The following is a 17,212-nucleotide window of genomic DNA, read 5'->3' on the forward strand; positions in this document are numbered from 1 at the left end:
AATACAGGAACTATAAAAGCATGTCAAACTATATATTTTTATGTACAGTACCCAGGCGGTCCAAAGGTACATGCAGGTCGGCATGAAAATGCTTCTCTTTTTAAACTAGCCTTTAAACACAATAAGTTTTAATGTACACATATGATTTTATAACCCTTAGGGAGAACCAACAAAAGTGTATTATTTGGCCACATCCAAAATAATAAGTTATTTGTCATTTTCAAGTTATCATTCATTTATTAGCAACATTTGCTTGGATGGTGATTAAAATAGTATTCTAGGGAAGATGGATAAAGGAGAAATATCTTTTTTTAAAAACTAAGTAATGTTATGTTTTCTAAGAAATCATATTTTTATTAGAGTTTGTTAACATGTAATGTATCTGAAAAGATCTAGAATATTATGTAAGGTTTTATAAAACACTTTCTGTGGAAAAGATAGATGTCATATATATATATGTATATATATATATATATATATATATATATATATATACACATATATATATATGTATATATATATATATATATATGCATGAAGGGTAACATGAAATCTATTGTGTGCTAAATAATATTATATAATTTTCTCAAAGAATAATACCCTAAAGTAAAATGTTTTACTCTTATTATTTATTTGTAATATATTTTCTGCCTAATTTGAGAAAAGGCTTGATGTTTCACAACCAAATTATATATAAAACAAGAAACAGAATGCAGTATCAAAGACTTAGAATGAGGTAAATATTGCAGTTAAGCATTGAAGTGTCTGATAATTAAGGAAAAATGTGGGACTATCTGTATGACTTGATTGTCTATTAAATATCAACAAAATACATATTACCGTATTTCTAAATTCCAATATAAATTAATTTATTGTATATATCCTTATGCAAGGGACAATCATTTCACAAAAGACAATATTTTCAAGAGTGGTCTTGCAGATTTGGAGATCGGCTTTTGGGTTGCCAGTGGGCAGGTCCAAATTTTCTTCTCATACAAAAAAAATAGGAATTTATGTAAGTATTTGGACAGGTACTCAAGTAAAACCCCAGAGTTTTGAAACATAGAGCATTGTAATCTTAAGCTTGGAAAACTTTTAAAGCAGATGCATTTAAATATAAAAGAATCTCAGTACAATAGAAATCTAATTATTAATGTCATAATTGATATTCTAGAAATCTGATAAATAATAACAGTAGTGACTGACCAACCTACACATAAACTACAAAATGAGTTTCCAAGAACTTACATTAATTATCATATTAGGTAAAAATACTTCTATTAAGTAATTGAAAACTGGAATATATCTGTCCCAATCTATGAATTGAGCTTTGCCATGATAGCCATGTTTTATGTTGACTTGGGTATTTTCTTTTCTCTGCTCTTTTTGTTGTTGTTGTTTCTTTCACTCTTTTACTTGCTTTCTTCTCTTTCTTGATATGTCTTAACTAGAATTATCTAAGAGATTTGGCTACTTATAAGGCTCCTGATTCATGATACTAAAACTTTCTAATCAACATTGGGGAAAGTACTGATTTTACTTTGCAACATTATATATGTACCTACCTAAAAATGAAATGAAGAATTTTACGTATGTTAAATAGAGAAGGAACTAATCCATATACCATTTCAACTTGGAATTTAATCTGTGAATGACTGTTTTCATTCTGGTTATAGAAGTCTTATTATGATGATATAAGATGATACAAGTTGAATCTTCAGCAGGTGAGAAATGTGATCAATGCCAAGTCATGTAGTTTGGCTTATGTCATTGGAATAAAAGGTTAATGACAAATTGCCAAATACTAAAGAACCTAACGTCTTTCATGATTATCCAACAGTGAAATGAATTATAGTGTACCAGTGATCAATGGTTCAGTAGATGGGATGAAAACATGTATCCTCTTAAAATAGAAACAGACTCATAGATACACAGAACAAACTGATGGTTGCTAGATGGGAGGAGGTTTGGGGGATGAGTGAGGAAGGTGAAGGGATTAGGAAGTATAAATTGATAGTCACAAAATAGTCACTGTGATGTGAAATACAGTATGGGAAATATAATCAGTAATGTTGTAAAGACTATATAGGGTGCCACGTGGGTACTGGACTTATTAGGAGGATCACTTTATAGATTATATAAATACCTAACCACTGCGCTGAAACTGGTATAGAATAATATTGAATATCAACTATAATTATATATATATGTGTGTGTGTGTGTGTGTGTGTGTATATATATATATATATATATATTTCACAGGATGTAAAGTACAGCATAGGGAATGTAATCAATGGTTTTGTAATAGATATGCATGATGTCAAATGGGCACCAGACTTGGGTTATCACTTTGTGAAAGGTGTAAATGTCTAATCATTATGTTGTTTTGTACACCTGAAACTAATAATAATAAAAAAAGAAAACATGTATACTCTTACCAAGAAGCATTAGACTGAGAGAACCAGATCTAAGGCTTATTGAGGGAACAGGCTGGAATTTTAAGAACTAGAATTTTAAAAGCTGGAGTTTTAATGAAAGAAGAACTAAATCTGTCCTTAGAGAACTTTCAGGAAAAAAATGTTTAATAACCAAGGGTAGCAAAGATTGAAGCTCACCACTCAAGTCCATAACTAACATTTCTGGTGAGAGAAGATCTCTTAGCTTTTTCCCCCCCAACTGTACATCTTAATTGGGAAGAATACTGAGGCCCTGTAATAAGTGGCATAATAACCATGATATGATAAAGTCAAGTGAAATACCTCATTCTTATATAAATAGCAACTTAAACTTCTTGGATTTCTTTTTTAAAAATGCATATTATAGGTAACTATACCCTGATTCATATTGGCATTTGTGTTTAGCCCTAACAGCTAAGATTCCATTGCAATTTACTATAAATTATGAATCAATGTCTGGACTTAGTACTTTTTTTTTTTTTAAACCTACTTAGGACTTTTCTTGCTTACAGTCTCAAGCTAGGCTTTGGGGAAGGGGAGAGGGAGAAGAGTTTAGGTAGCTTCTTAGCTTACTTATCAAACCAGAAGATTGTATAACGGATCCCCAGCTATTCACAGTTAGGTTTTGTGATGTTTTGCAATATGGAGAGAAGAGAGTTTTTCCCATTACACAGTAGGAATGGAATGCTAAAATTCCTGCTACCTCACAGTTTCTTTTCATAGATTTGGAGGGAATTTGTTTCTATCTGAGCTTTCTTATCTTCTTTAATTCCACAGTCAGTCTTCAGAGAGATTTAGGTAAAAATAATATTATACATCAGGAAGAAGTAATTAAAAGAAGCTGTGATCACTTTTAACTACGTTATAATACCATTTCGAAGAGTGCAGATAATCTGTGTTCCCAAAGTATTGATTAGGAATTTAAGTGAAGTTTTCCATGAATGGGTGGTATTTTAATACTATCATGTTGTCATTTTAAGTGAGTGTGGCCAAATAGTGTCTCCTTTGATCCCAGCAGCTTTTCCGTAGAGCAGAAGTAAATATTTCCAAATCATATTTTCTGTCAAGTAGCTTTGTCAGAGCAATACCAGCCTGAAATCTCCTAAAATGGTTGTCACTCAATGGATGGTTAGACTAGGTACATTTCAAAAGTGCAACAAATTAGAAAGTGCTATCTGTTTAATCTGAATACATTTTTAAGGAGTATTATCTGAGTCTTATCAGGAAGCCAGATGATGAATTTTAGATTATAAATTCACTTTATTTGTGCCTCTGATATTAAATGAAATCAGTATGACCAGCCAGCCCTTTCTTCTTCCAAAATTAGTTTGTATTGATTAATTTAAAAGAAAGAATGCAAAACTCTGAAGCATTAAACACTAAGGAGTTCACTTTTTGAATGCCTGGTATCTTGAAAACAAATTATCTTAACATTTTAAGGGGATGGTTACCAAGTTAACATTCTCCTCATTTAGCGGTTTTTATGTCCAAGATGAGTGATTTTAGTCACTGAGAAGTCTTTTCCAGAGATCCCGGAATGGGGGGGGGGGGGGGGAACTGCCAATTTTATCTGGGAGTTTTGGGTGCTTATATTGTTTTATTTACTTTGAATATCTGTGGCTAGAACTCCCAGAGTTAAACATGAGCTAAAGTGAAAAACCTCAGTATTTCTCAAATCCTTTTGGAGATGTTAATAAATATGGCATCGTGTAAGATTTATACCATGAGAAAATACCATTCCCTTTTAATCTATAGATAGAGTTTCGGAAAGTTTGCTGAAAATTAAGTCAACATTATCTTTTTTTTTTAATACATAGTATCCAGAAAAACAGTACACCCCTATGATTTGAATTGAACACCTTTGAAACTGAAAAGGCTAATGTGATGGCCATTGTCTTTTCTAGGTTTCATGGAGATTTCTGTTTTTAAAAGAGTACTTGGAGTAATTTTCCATAATCCAGCATTTTCCCTCAGTCATTTTCCCACATTTTTCTACCCTGCACATTTCTTATACTGCAGGATTCCTGGACTCTACTGAACAATTAACATCATATGTCAATGAAAGTTCGCTAAGCTATGTCATTAAATGCCAAACACTAATTTTTTAAGAGTGTGTATAAATTGATAGAAATCTTATATTAAAAGAGTAGATACACCACAAAAAGATCAGTTAAAACTAAAACCAAGGTGTTAACAATGACTACCTCTTGATGTTAAAAGTAGCGTATTGGACTTTTTTTTTTTACCATAGCTAACCACTGAGTTTGCTATAAATTTGTTCTATCTTGATTCTACTAATATCAGATCAGATTTCCCCAAAGTGATGGCTACAATTTTTCCTCTTCCAATTGCAGGAGAGTCAGTGGGTTTTGAAGAATGGCAGATGATCGGAAAGATGACGCAAAGGTACCTCACTGGACCTCAGCTCAACTAACGGAGGCTTCAGCACACCCACATCCACCTGAGATTAAGGATCAGGGCGGGGCAGGGGAAGGACTTGTCAGAAGTGCCAACGGATTCCCATACAGAGAGGATGAAGAGGGCGCCTTTGGAGAACATGGGTCACAGAGCACTTACTCGGATACCAAAGAGAATGGGATCAACGGAGAGCTGACCTCAGCTGACAGAGAAACAGCAGGTAAGTAAGGGCTCTTCTGTCACCATTGCTTGCCTTGTGCTTTGAAGTCTGTTTAGTCTGAAAGTGAATTAATTTACAGCTCTGATCCTGTTTTCACTAGTGCTAGGACTGAAATTTTAGTCAGTCAGGGGAAATAGACACAAAAAGGAGATAAAATATCATGGGAACTAGCATGACATTCCCTCAGATGAGTTGTAATCTCAATCTCATCTCCCTATTTAGTGTTTACCACTTTAATTTTCATAGACAAATTGCCAGTAACTCATTAAGAGAAAACTTCACAAATACTTTGCTACTGATTCTCTTGTATGATTTGGACCTATATCTGATTGACTTATTAGAAGCATATTTACTTTTTAGGGCAGAAAGGAATGTAGAGTCCATCTGCCAGCCTTTAAAAAGAGAAAGAAAAGAGAAAGAAACAAAACTAACACAGACACACAGGAACCATTTCATACTTCCTCAGATAGCTTTTTAAGGCATGATATTAAAATACTTGAAGGAGAACATAATATAATATTTACTCTTAAGTACTTCCTTTCAAAGTATAATTTCTACCAATAGTCTTCTTTACCTTATCATTGATAATATTGTTATTAGTGGCCTAGTTATTAATGTAGCATTAATGGCATAGAGAAACACTAACCTGCTCTAATACTCTTCACCATTATTTTCATTTTTCCTGAAATTCAGAATTTAATGCATTTGAACACAGTAATTTGCAGACATGCTAATCCAAAAAGGGTTCGTAAACTACAAGTAGTAAGAAAGGTTATACTCCCTTCAAAATCATCCCTTATTTATTCAGTGATTGGTTTTCTATACTCTGTCAGTTAGTTAACAGCACTCATCAACTATATGCTCTGTTTAAAAAATATATTTAAATTTTAATGGGGAAATATGAAAGGCATTTCAAATGACTGAGGAGAAATTATGGATGTACGTACTGTAAGTTTCTTTTCAAATTGACACATTCCACAAAGTATTGTTGAGCATTTTTTATGTAGTGCAAGGTGTGTTAGCTTCTGTGCCAGGGTGTGTTCAAGGGATGGTCTGTGAACATTGCAGAGTAGTGATCTGGAAGCACACATGAGATCTGTCTATACAGTTAACCCAAATACAAAACGCAATGTGTTAAGTACCAAATGAGCAGTACAGAAAGACAAAGTTGAACCGGGATTGTTTCTGCTTAGGGCCAAAATTCCCAAATTGTACACAAAAGCATCCTGGGCTGCCACAGCAAACTCACAGGGCTATGGCAGAGTATTTTCAATACTCAAAGGAAACACAGTGGTAGTCAACATCTGTCAAACACTGCATGAACTGTTGTCTGAAGGTAGTTCACAGTTTTATCATTAGATCACATTACATTCCTTTTCAAGATCTGGTATCTTAGCCAAGTTCAGTTTTCAGCAGTTGCTGTGATGCAAAGCAAGTACGTTGCAGAATCTATGTGTAACAGGAAAAGAGGCTGGCAGTGTCCAGTCTAATTCAAGGATTCGAGAAGCTGTGTAGTGCTCCACAGGCCACACATCCCATTAGTAAGAAATTGTAGTTAAAAATACTATTTTTACCTTTCATGATTACAATGAGGATTAAATGACGTAACATGTACAAAGTGAAGGGCTTAAGGAATAGTATCTATTAATTGCCATTATTATCATTATCATTATTATTATTGGTGGTGGTGGGGTTGTGGTAGTGGTTTCAATATGGACAGCAGGGCACTCTTGATCAAGGCATATTTTTCTATTGCCAAGTATAATATAGAGGGTGGGATTTGAATGTCAGGAGTATTAACTAGGAAGATTTTGAAGGGATCGAGGCATGAGGAGATGAGGACATGTTAGAGCAAAATGGATGTGGCAAAGGAAAGATATAATGTGATAGACCAAGATATTTCTCATCTTCATATCCTGTAGCACTTGATATTATACTTCAGGTACTCAATACATGTGTATTGAGTAAGGGAAAGAAGGAAGGAAGGAAGGAAGGAAGGAAGGAAGGAAGGAAGGAAGGAAGGAAGGAAGGAAGGAAGGAAGGAAGGGGAGAAAAAAATGTTTAATTTTTTCTAATTAATGGTGAAAACTATGGAAAAGTCTTCTTTTTTGTCTCTTGGACTCTCACCAGTTGACTCTCACTATTATGCAGACTTATGAGGAAAAAATCGTGGTAGAGGGTTTGGTCAAGCAGTGGAGAACCAATTTGCTCATTATTTCATTTTTTCAATGGTCTTAATTAAATATTTAAGAACACCTGAAAAATCTATTTGCCAGGTTGGTATGTCCTCACCAGCTTCTTTGAGAAAATAATATAAATTTAGAAAGAGACTAATAGATGTTTCTTTTAAATTATGGGTTCAGGAGCATCCAAAGTTAATTTTGAATTCAGTTCAACATATATCACATTAATTTTATATTACCTTTGGGATACTTCTTATAAAAGTTTTATATGTATATTCATAGTGACATATGTGGGTTACCAGAGTGATGTGTTCAGTTCAAACTATGGTGTGATTTTTAAACTAAGTTCCCTCCAGAAAACAGAGCAAGTATTGAGTCATAAGCTATCCATGTGTGGTAAATTACAGGAAAAGAAAACTGTAAAATATGGTCACCTCAAACCTACACAGAATGTTCCAGTGATAAGTTAATGTGCAATTAAATGTCTCTTCAAGCTTTAACTGAATAAATTTTATTGTTGATGGTTTATATGTAACTGTTGTACAAATTACAAACAAAAATCATCCCCAGTAAATAATAGTATCCTTAGATCTCATATGTGGTCTTTAAAAATTCTGTCCTTTGATGATGGAGACTACTGATATGAGCTGGCATTGTATTTTGAGCTGATTATTTAAAAGAGCTATATACTAGCCCACTCTTTTAGCATTCACATATAATTTATCAATATATTGCATTTTTCCCCTCTCAAGGATATTTCTCAAGACGTTGTTACCATGATATTTCCCAGTATCATCAAGTCCTCAGTAATATGTTGTGGTGTTCAGACCATTACTAATTGAATGCAAAGATCTTTCTTCTACATTCCTTGTTTGCTATAGTCCTCTGTCCATTTTTAGAAAGAACTCTTTCCCCAAGGTTATTTATTTTTATTTATCTCTACAAGCAAGCCCATGACAAATGGATTGCAATCATCATATCTCCCTCCTCCTTCCTTCCTTCGTCAGAATGGACTTACTTCAACCAAAGGTCTTACACCTCATTCTCTCTTATCCACCCTTTTCAATGTTCCCCTTCATTTCTGGGCCATAATAATTTTTAATTTTTAAAGGTGCAAGCCTATAGCTTATTTTTGATCTATGCACTGAGACTTGGGGGTGGGGTAGAGAAAGCTATAAGGCAATGATATTTTAAAATTATATTTCCGTACAGCTTATACTTCTAGATTTTGTCTCTTTCCTTACAATTTAAAGATAATCCATAGAAAGGTAGATAGAATTATTTGCTCCCCTATTATGGTTTAACTTTTGATACTTTAAGAATTTTTCTTACATTTATTCATTGAAGTGTCCCTTTTAAAAGCCACACCACAGAAGTTTGGAAAATCTAGCCACTTAGGAAAGTTATTGTGATAATAAGACTAAAGCAGTCATTTTTACATTGTTTTCCAAAGCATGAATCGTAGGAGTAAAGGCTTTTACTAAACCCTTCCTCTCTTTTTCACGTTAACTTTATTGAAGGAAGCAAGAGGAGTATATTTTGGTCCCCACAGAGTTCCAACTCTCAGTGAACATTAGGAGCCTCATCTTTAAGGTTCTCTTCCAGGGATGGGGCCCAAACTCATATTAGAATCCATATAAAGATCAAATGAAGATAACTGACGGGATCTGTCAGGTGACCTTTCACAGTCTTCATCCCAGGTCTAGTCACCCATCCAAGATCACATGACTACAGCCCGAATGCAGGCCTCCTGCTGTATCTCCTGGTGCTCTTTCCACTCTTTCCTTTGTCACCAGATTCAGAATAGCACAGCCAGTTACCCCAGTTATCAATTATAGCCAAAAAAAAGGGTAAGCCTTTTATTGCAGAACTGCCACATCCATGTGCTGTTCAGCATGACAGAAAATCATAACTTTATTCTCTGTTTTCAGTATGAATGGAGAAGAAAGGCAATTTTCAGAAGAAAAGCATGCTTTAGTGATTTTGACTATCTTAAGGTATAGTGCTTCGAACACTAGTAAAAAACATTAGACAGGGTGTAAAGTGCCTTCATGACCATCAAAAGCCAGGGCCAGCATCTCTTTGAGTAAATTTAAAGATTAAAGGGAATTCCTTCAGGTAACTACCCACCCCCTTCCCAGGACTGCTTCATTTCCCCGTTTCTGGGAATTCTGTCCAGGTCTACGCTCTGCCAAAGAAGTGAGATCTGTGAAAACTCTTCCAGGTTATACATTGTCACTTTTCAGAGTTTACCAATGGAGCTGTGCTTTCTGAAGCTTTGGCCCACCTTTAAACATCCACGTAACTCAAGCAGCCAAGTGATGAACATACTCAGATATATAAGTTTATTGTTGCCGAAATAATTAATTTAAGCTCGAAAATACATGATGGAGGAAAAGCTTGTCATCATTCACATGCGAAAGACTGACTATACCTTTAAGCTTCTCTTTGTTTCCCTTTTCAATCTCAGAATATTAGAACCTGCCTTTTCTTACCTCTACCATTCTCCTCTGCCAATTTTCCTAGATTTGAGATTTACTCGTAAGAGCCATCATCCTATTTAAATTACAGCATATCATATGTAGTATTACATTAATGTACATAGAGCAAAATAGTACAGAGCCATTTCTCCTGCGAAGAAACTGAAGCTATCTGCACTACCCCCCAAGGCAAATAAACAAGCTGGCTGAACAATACGAGAGGTTGCAGATTTTCTTTTCCTTGTTGCCATGCCAACCACTCATTGCTCTGGCTGCCATTTCCCTGAGCTCCGCAGAGAGAGGAGTGTGCAGAGCTGAGTTATTTAGCATTCAAGGGTGGATCTGCGGAAAAGCACACGGCCTCACTGCGAAGCTCTGGGCCTGGTGGCGCCGATGGATGAGGACAGAAACTGGGGACCTTTTCAATGTTTTCCTTCGAAAGGTTAAGCATCTGGGGCTAGAAAGAGTGAGAAAGACAAGGATTGATAGAAAAGGCAATTGTACGAGGTTTGTATTTATCATGTTTGCTTTGTCCTATGTAGTCTCTATACCATTTGAAGCAGGTTATAAGTAGTAGCTTCAGTCATAATGTGTGGTTTGTCTTGTTGGTAAATGAGAGAATCTGAAACTAATTGAGGGCTAGCTTATGTGGACATTACAATTAAGAACTGCATCTCTTATTCTGGGTAAGGTATGAGTTTGTCTATAGCATATATTGCTAGCCAGAGGTTATAATGCCTTAGAAATGGTAGGATAAGACAGGCACCAGATAAAATTGTTTGTTTAAATGTGCATTTATAGATAGGGTAGTTCTTCCTCTAAAAATTTACTGTATCTCTATCTTTGCTCTTCAGCCGAAGTCTTAAAACAATATGCGATTGTCTTAAACCAGTAATTCTAAATCAAAATATAACAAAATTTGTTTTCTGCAAACCTGTTTTAATTAAACCAATGACTCAACAAATTAATACTTGGAATTTGAACTGCCTACAAACACTTCAAGTTATGAAGAGGCTGTTTCTAACACATTATAATATGATATTTAAAAACTAAGATTAATTTGCATACACATTTACTCCCATGTATGTTCTTCCAGCAAATTCCTCCCATGCACTTGTGGAAATCAGTCTCCTTTCTTTACTGTCTTGTTTTGTGCTACATGTCAGAATTACATCACAAGTGCTAAAAAAAAAAAGAAAGAAAGGTGTTTTATCATTCTCATCAGTCCACTGACACTTTAAAAAAAATATTTTGTTGAATTTGAATTTAATGCAACAGATTTGAGTGAAGAGCAATTCAGACCTGCTTGTAAAGTTACTCTGTCTGGCTTGTTTTTAAATGTAAATATAATCCAATTATCATTATATGTTTTTTTAGTGGATCCTTCCTCCTGATTTTGTATTTTCTAAGACCTTAGCAAGTTTTCTCCTTTTAATTTGCTATCATACTTTGTCATCATATTTTTCTTTTTAATGTATTCTAATTTTTTCAGGATTGAAAAATCTCCATGTTTTGCATTAGAGAAGAATTCTAAACATTTCATAATATCTTCTTTATTTGTAGTGAGCAGATGAAAATAATCAGTTATGGAAACAAGTCTTCCCAGATTCATTTTTGGACTGTCTAACCTTTATTTTAGTTAGGATTATACACAGCCTTTATCTGTCTCATTATAGTTCTAAGAATTCTCTCCTCACAAAAAAAAGAAAAGGAAAAAAAAGAAAGATAGCAGAAAAACTCTAATAGTGATTTGGAACAAATACATCGCTCTAATATCGTGAGAATATATTCATCATCCATCAATAATGAAAATTTTCACAAACTATGTTGTGTATGTACATAAATTGATTATATTGCTTGTATACACCTGAGAAAAATAGTACACCAAATGCCACTGGGAAGGGTGGTTGTGGGTTTGATTTTATTGTTGTTGAGAGGTAGATTGCAAAGTACCTAACAGTCATCACTCCTTCCTCTTTCCTCCCCAACTCTTTCTGCTTCAGCATATGAAGCCTTTTTCTCTTCCTTTCATTCCCTCACACTTCACTGCTCCTCACCACATTACGTAAAGCACGTGCTTGGCCTGTCAGGGGAGTCTGGCAATATCAGGAGCAGATGAACAGAACAACTGGTGCTGCATTGCAGACTTGGTAGTGTGAGCATGATCTGACTTGGCATCATGAGTCCTGAGGGGAAAAGGACACTGAACCGCTTGCTGCCTGCTCACTGTTTAGCTCGTTTCACAGAATGAGTCACCATTCAGCAACACTCATAGAAAATACAATTCAAAACCCAGCCAAGCTAAGGAGCAAAGAAAGAGGAATACATACTCATATGTTCTAGGCTCTTGTTGCAACTTTTAACAAATCTACAAATGCTAGGTTGTTATTAGAACACAGAAATGAAAGTTAAACATCTACTTTTACAGCTGATTTCAGTAATATTCAAAACTTAAGAAGACATTGGGCAAAATAGACAATAAGGGAGGAATTAAGATTCAGTGAAAAATCATCTTTAATATAGATGAGTCAGCTTCCTCAGCCTGAAAATTAGACTCAATATTTTCAGTCCAGATGTCTTATTTGGAAACTCAGGTCAAGGCACTTCTGGGATATGAGCACCTCTGATTCTTGTATAAGTGACTCCAGCATGAACGGTCAGTCCTCTGATTGAAATAACAATCTACTCTTTTGTAAAACAAGTTACATTTGCCCAACCAGTCTGTCGTGGTTTCATTCATGTGCAGCATGGTGAAACAAGTAATGGAAAAACATTTGAAACGGTACATACTACAGGAGAGATTATCAAAAGTCCATGATCAGAGGTACAGAGCTAATGTTGATTTTATTCGCTCAAATGAATCTTCTCTTCCAAATATTCCCATGTACCCTGTTTAGATCTTGCTAATAGCATTGATCATATCGAACATTTTATTGAGGTTACTTGTTGCTTGTTTTAGTCCCCATGACTAGGTTGTAAAATGTTTTGAGGTAATAGCTGTGCTTCATGAATCTTCATGTTTCTTTTGGTATCTAATGCAGTCCTTATTCTCTATAGTAAGTGCTAATAAATATTTCTGAATTGATATAAAGAAGAGAGAGAGTTCGTATCTGTGTTTGATTTTGAGAATGGAAATCACATCACAAAATGGGGCTACAGAAATTTTTATCACACTGTGAGCCATGCATTTGTGGGGCAGATTGCATTAGAAAGGAATACTGGAAATAAAGAGGCAAATAGAAAAACTAGGAGAGGAGGCTAGACTCAAAGTAAAGATTGTAGAACTGCTGGTTAGACCAGAAAAGAGTTAAGTAGGTACCCAACTACTGTAATAAAAGGAATGTTGTGAAAGGATATAGCAGAAGACTTGATGTGGTCTGAATGCGGGAGTGAAGGTTTAGAGTAACGAAAATGTATCTTTGACTTAAGACAGAACTAAGATGTCTAATTAGAAATATTTTCTTGATGATAAAAATGACTGAACTGGGAAGAATATGAAAAGTCAGGATAAATGACCTAAGAGACATCTATAATCAAACAGCTAAGAAACACATGGATATTGAACAACTTTTCATGTTCATTCTGGCAAAATTGAGCCCAATGTAATAGTTGACCTCAACTGAAAATCCCACTGAAATATCCTGCAAACAGAACTCTAAATGCATGTCCTTGTTCATCCTCTGACTATAAGGATTGCCATACTATTCTAGGTCAGGAGCTCAGAAATTTCATTTCTGACAAATGGGCAATCTGAATCTTAAAGCAAATGGATGTTCTATGTCATAGACTTAATTACACTTCTTCTGTAAAGCAAGACAAGACCAGTATTGTCTTGGAGAGATGTTGTATACCCTATTATCCGAAGCTCAGCCTGAATAAAGTATCACCAATATCCTCTTTTCTCTATTTCATCTTTGAGTCTATAAAATGATTTGAAAATGATAAATTTTTACCATGTTTCCCTGAAAATAAGACCTAGCCAGATAATCAGCTATAATGCATCTTTTGGAACAAAAATTAATAGAAGACCCAGTCTTATTTTACTAGAAGACCGGGTCTTAGATAATATAATATAATATAATATAATATAATATAATATAATACCGGGTCTTATATTAATTTTTGCTCCAAAAGACAGATTAGAGATGATTGTCTAGCTAGGTCTTATTTTCAGGGAAACATGGTTGTAAAAGATGTTCCTGTTTAAATTTTCTAATTCTAATCATTAAGTATTTAAAAAAAAAAAAAAGAAAAAAGAAACAGGACTTTTTCTCCAAGGAGAAAAATAACAGCAATAAAAACAAATATTACTTTTATATGCAATTTAAAAAATGAATCAGTTCATTGAATAATTTTTCTACTTGCCGCATGTTGTATTTTGCTATCCATTATCTTAAAGTCCAAATACATTTTTCTCTTTCTTTAAAAATTTGCTATGGCGTTTTTTTCTCATCAGCTTGAAAAATAGAGACTTCTGACTAAAACATTGAAAAGATTGGAATAAACCTACTCTCCTTAGAGCTCTACCAGAACATAAATGCTGACAAAGGGAAAACTGCCTTTTCTCAAAATAAGAATTTTCATTAACTTGCCCTAGGTCACAAAGCATGTAAAATATTTCCTTGAGGCAGTTCTCACCTAGTTCATTGTCTTGATTGCATTAAGAAAGGAAGCAGAGTTGAATTTGAAGCAAGTATAGCTGCCACTTTCAAATGGCACATTTTAGGAGGGGAAGTTTATTCAATCAGAATAGCAATGGTATCTGCCATCTGATTTAAGAAAAATGTAGTGCTGGAAATGCTTTGTGGATCACATTGATCTTGCATGGGTGATCTGAATGCAACATTGAAAACACTGCTCAAGAATTTGGCTGTTTTGGTGGCATAAGTTTCCTTTCTAGTAGGGTTTCGTTGTTTAAGGGTGCATTGTAGCTACCCTAACTGATAATTTAGCATTTTAGGATTACAATCGTCAGGTAAGATTTAATTTAATTATTTTAGTGTGAAAGACTAAAAACCTCCCAAATTATGTTTCATTTTTTAAAGTAAATTTAAAAAATATTGAGCATTTATTTAATTCTAACAAGAAATGCTTGAGTCTCCTGTGTCCCAAATGATGGTAAATTTCAACTTTGCACTATTTTCTCTGATGCAATTGGATGTGAAAAAACTATATACACAGAATACTTTTCTTCACCAGGTCTGTAGCAAAATGGAAATTACCAAATATGCTTTGTAGATAGTATTTTGGAAAATCTATTTGATTAAAATATTGAGGTGTTTATCTTATTTTGTTTTATAAAATTTTAAGACACTTCATTAATATAATGATTCCATTAAAACGATACTTCTCTTCCCATAGCTTTTCATCACCTTCTTGTCTACTGTAAGACCAGGTCATTTTTGCCTCTGTGTTTCATGTTGCATTTCAGAATTATCTAAGAAAAATAAAGCAGAAACCATAAAGTTCCCTGGTTTCTGTAGAGTTTTTACTTTTACAGCAAACTATAAACTCGAATAAAACATTTTTGAGAGGTGAAGGATCTCTACAAAAGATGGGAAAATGCAAGGGGAATTCCCCTAGCAAGGGGAATGAAAATGAATATGGTAACTTCTTGTTACCATATGAAGCAGAGGTGTCCACAATGTCCTGTCCTCAACAGCGCTTTGACAATATGGTGTGTTGAAGACTGAATGCAGAAGATAACCCAATTTCTCACAAGTCTACAAGGAGCAGTACAATTGTAATGGTTTTGACAAGATGCAAAACTGAACATTTCAAAGCTTGAAAAGCATTATCAATTCCCTCAATGCCATAATGATTGAATTCATTTTATTGATATTAAAGCAATTGGAAAATTTCAGGGGACAAATTCCCCAAGAAATTTCTTGCTCAAATTAATTTAAGATCAATAAAATATTATAACCTGACTTAATTAGTAAATGTTTGCTATATGGGCTACAAATAACAATATAAATATGCACAGAGTACTATGCTGGAAACTCCCAGAACCACCAGCAGCAAAACATTTAACTAGAATATGATAATATAAAGCTAGACTATGTTCACTTACTATATTTCTTCTGCTTAAATGTTTTTTCTTTCCTGTTTCCAGCTGGACCCTTAAAATTAGAAGCAAAATTTTCCAGTAGGTACTATTTCTGATCTGTGCTTTGCTTTTCCCTTCATAATATAGTATCCTTAACCTGTGATATCCTTCCACTGATAACCATCTTAATTTACTACACCTTCTCCCTTGACTAAATTTAAATGCTAAGTGGATGTTGTTCAAGCTCTAGAAACTTCATTTGAATAGGTTAAGTTGTCAGTCTAAACAAATTGTGGATTTGAGTACACAGGTTGAGGTAGGAATAACAAAAACAAAGAGGGGAAAATTCTCCTGGCATCATACACTGTACTGCTTACCAATCTTAGCCTAACCAGCTTGCAAATGCATTTCAGAAAAGGACCATATGAGTGACTGTGGATGGTTCAGCCACAATCTGTGGCCACTGGAAAAAAATCTTAAAACAAAAACTAAACATCCTTCAATGAGATTTTCCCATCTCAAGTATAACTTAAATGTAGGAACTCGAAGTTTTACTCATCTTTGTATCCCCCATTATGACTAAGCATAGTTTCACTGTCTATAGTAGGTGCAATACCAAATCTGTTAAATTTCAGTACCCATCAGAACTAAACTTTGTGAAATCATTTCTTATCTTAAATGCATTTATCCCCATAGACTAGCTTTACCTCAAATGCATTTTTCCTCATGAACTAAAACTTTCCTTGTTTTAACCAAGAAATCTTTAGGAAAAAACCTGTGGAAGAAAAAGCTGGTAGGTAAAGATTGACAGCTGCAGGGTTGGCCTGAGTGACCCTTTGAGATAAATTGGGAAAGATATGCCAATGCTGGCCTTTTTAATGAATGCTATGGTCAGGAAAACAAACAAAAACCCCCCAACAATCTGCTCTTTTAATTTCCTTTATCACCAGTTGATTACAGGAAATCGTTTCAGAGAAACCATTTACTCTCCAAATTAAGGAAGGAACTTTTCCTTTTGCTCCTGTTTTAATGAATTTATCTAAGGTATTTGTTTAGTAGACCACTTCGAACTGCACAGAGCTTTCCTTGTTGACGATTTTCCATCAACAGCAACAATTAGCACCGGTTTCCTAGGCAACCACTCTGTACCCTACTGAGAAAAACCTTTACTTGACAGGAACTTTCTGTCTAAATTGTTGTTTTCTTTCTTTCACAAGTATGAGGTAGGCTTGTCGTTTCTTTTAACACAGCACTATTATGCCTGTTATTATTCAAAGTAGAAACATTTACTGGCTTTTATATTTTATACTGGCTATGCGGTTGAATTTATTGTCAATATCTCGTTTAACAACTGAAAGAAATCGACAAAAATATGTTGTCAGGCACATGCCAACTTGATTTTTTTT

General features: G+C 34.4%; 1 protein-coding gene across 24 annotated transcripts in view; it reads left to right on the plus strand.

Moving 5' to 3' along the window:
- MAP2 (microtubule associated protein 2) overlaps positions 1 to 17,212 on the plus strand; it is a 261,018-nt gene that overhangs the window by 185,582 nt on the left and 58,224 nt on the right. For all 24 annotated transcript variants that reach the window (XM_088794145.1, XM_019726959.3, XM_088794140.1 and 21 more), the window contains one exon: positions 4,811 to 5,094. In XM_088794145.1, the coding sequence (XP_088650271.1) occupies positions 4,833 to 5,094 (262 nt within the window). In that variant the 5' untranslated portion in view covers positions 4,811 to 4,832. The remainder of the gene's footprint in view (positions 1 to 4,810; positions 5,095 to 17,212) is intronic.

This window comes from Rhinolophus sinicus, chromosome 17 (assembly GCF_057876585.1).
Source record: "Rhinolophus sinicus isolate RSI-liver-muscle chromosome 17, RSI-T2T, whole genome shotgun sequence".
NCBI lineage: Eukaryota > Metazoa > Chordata > Mammalia > Chiroptera > Rhinolophidae > Rhinolophus > Rhinolophus sinicus.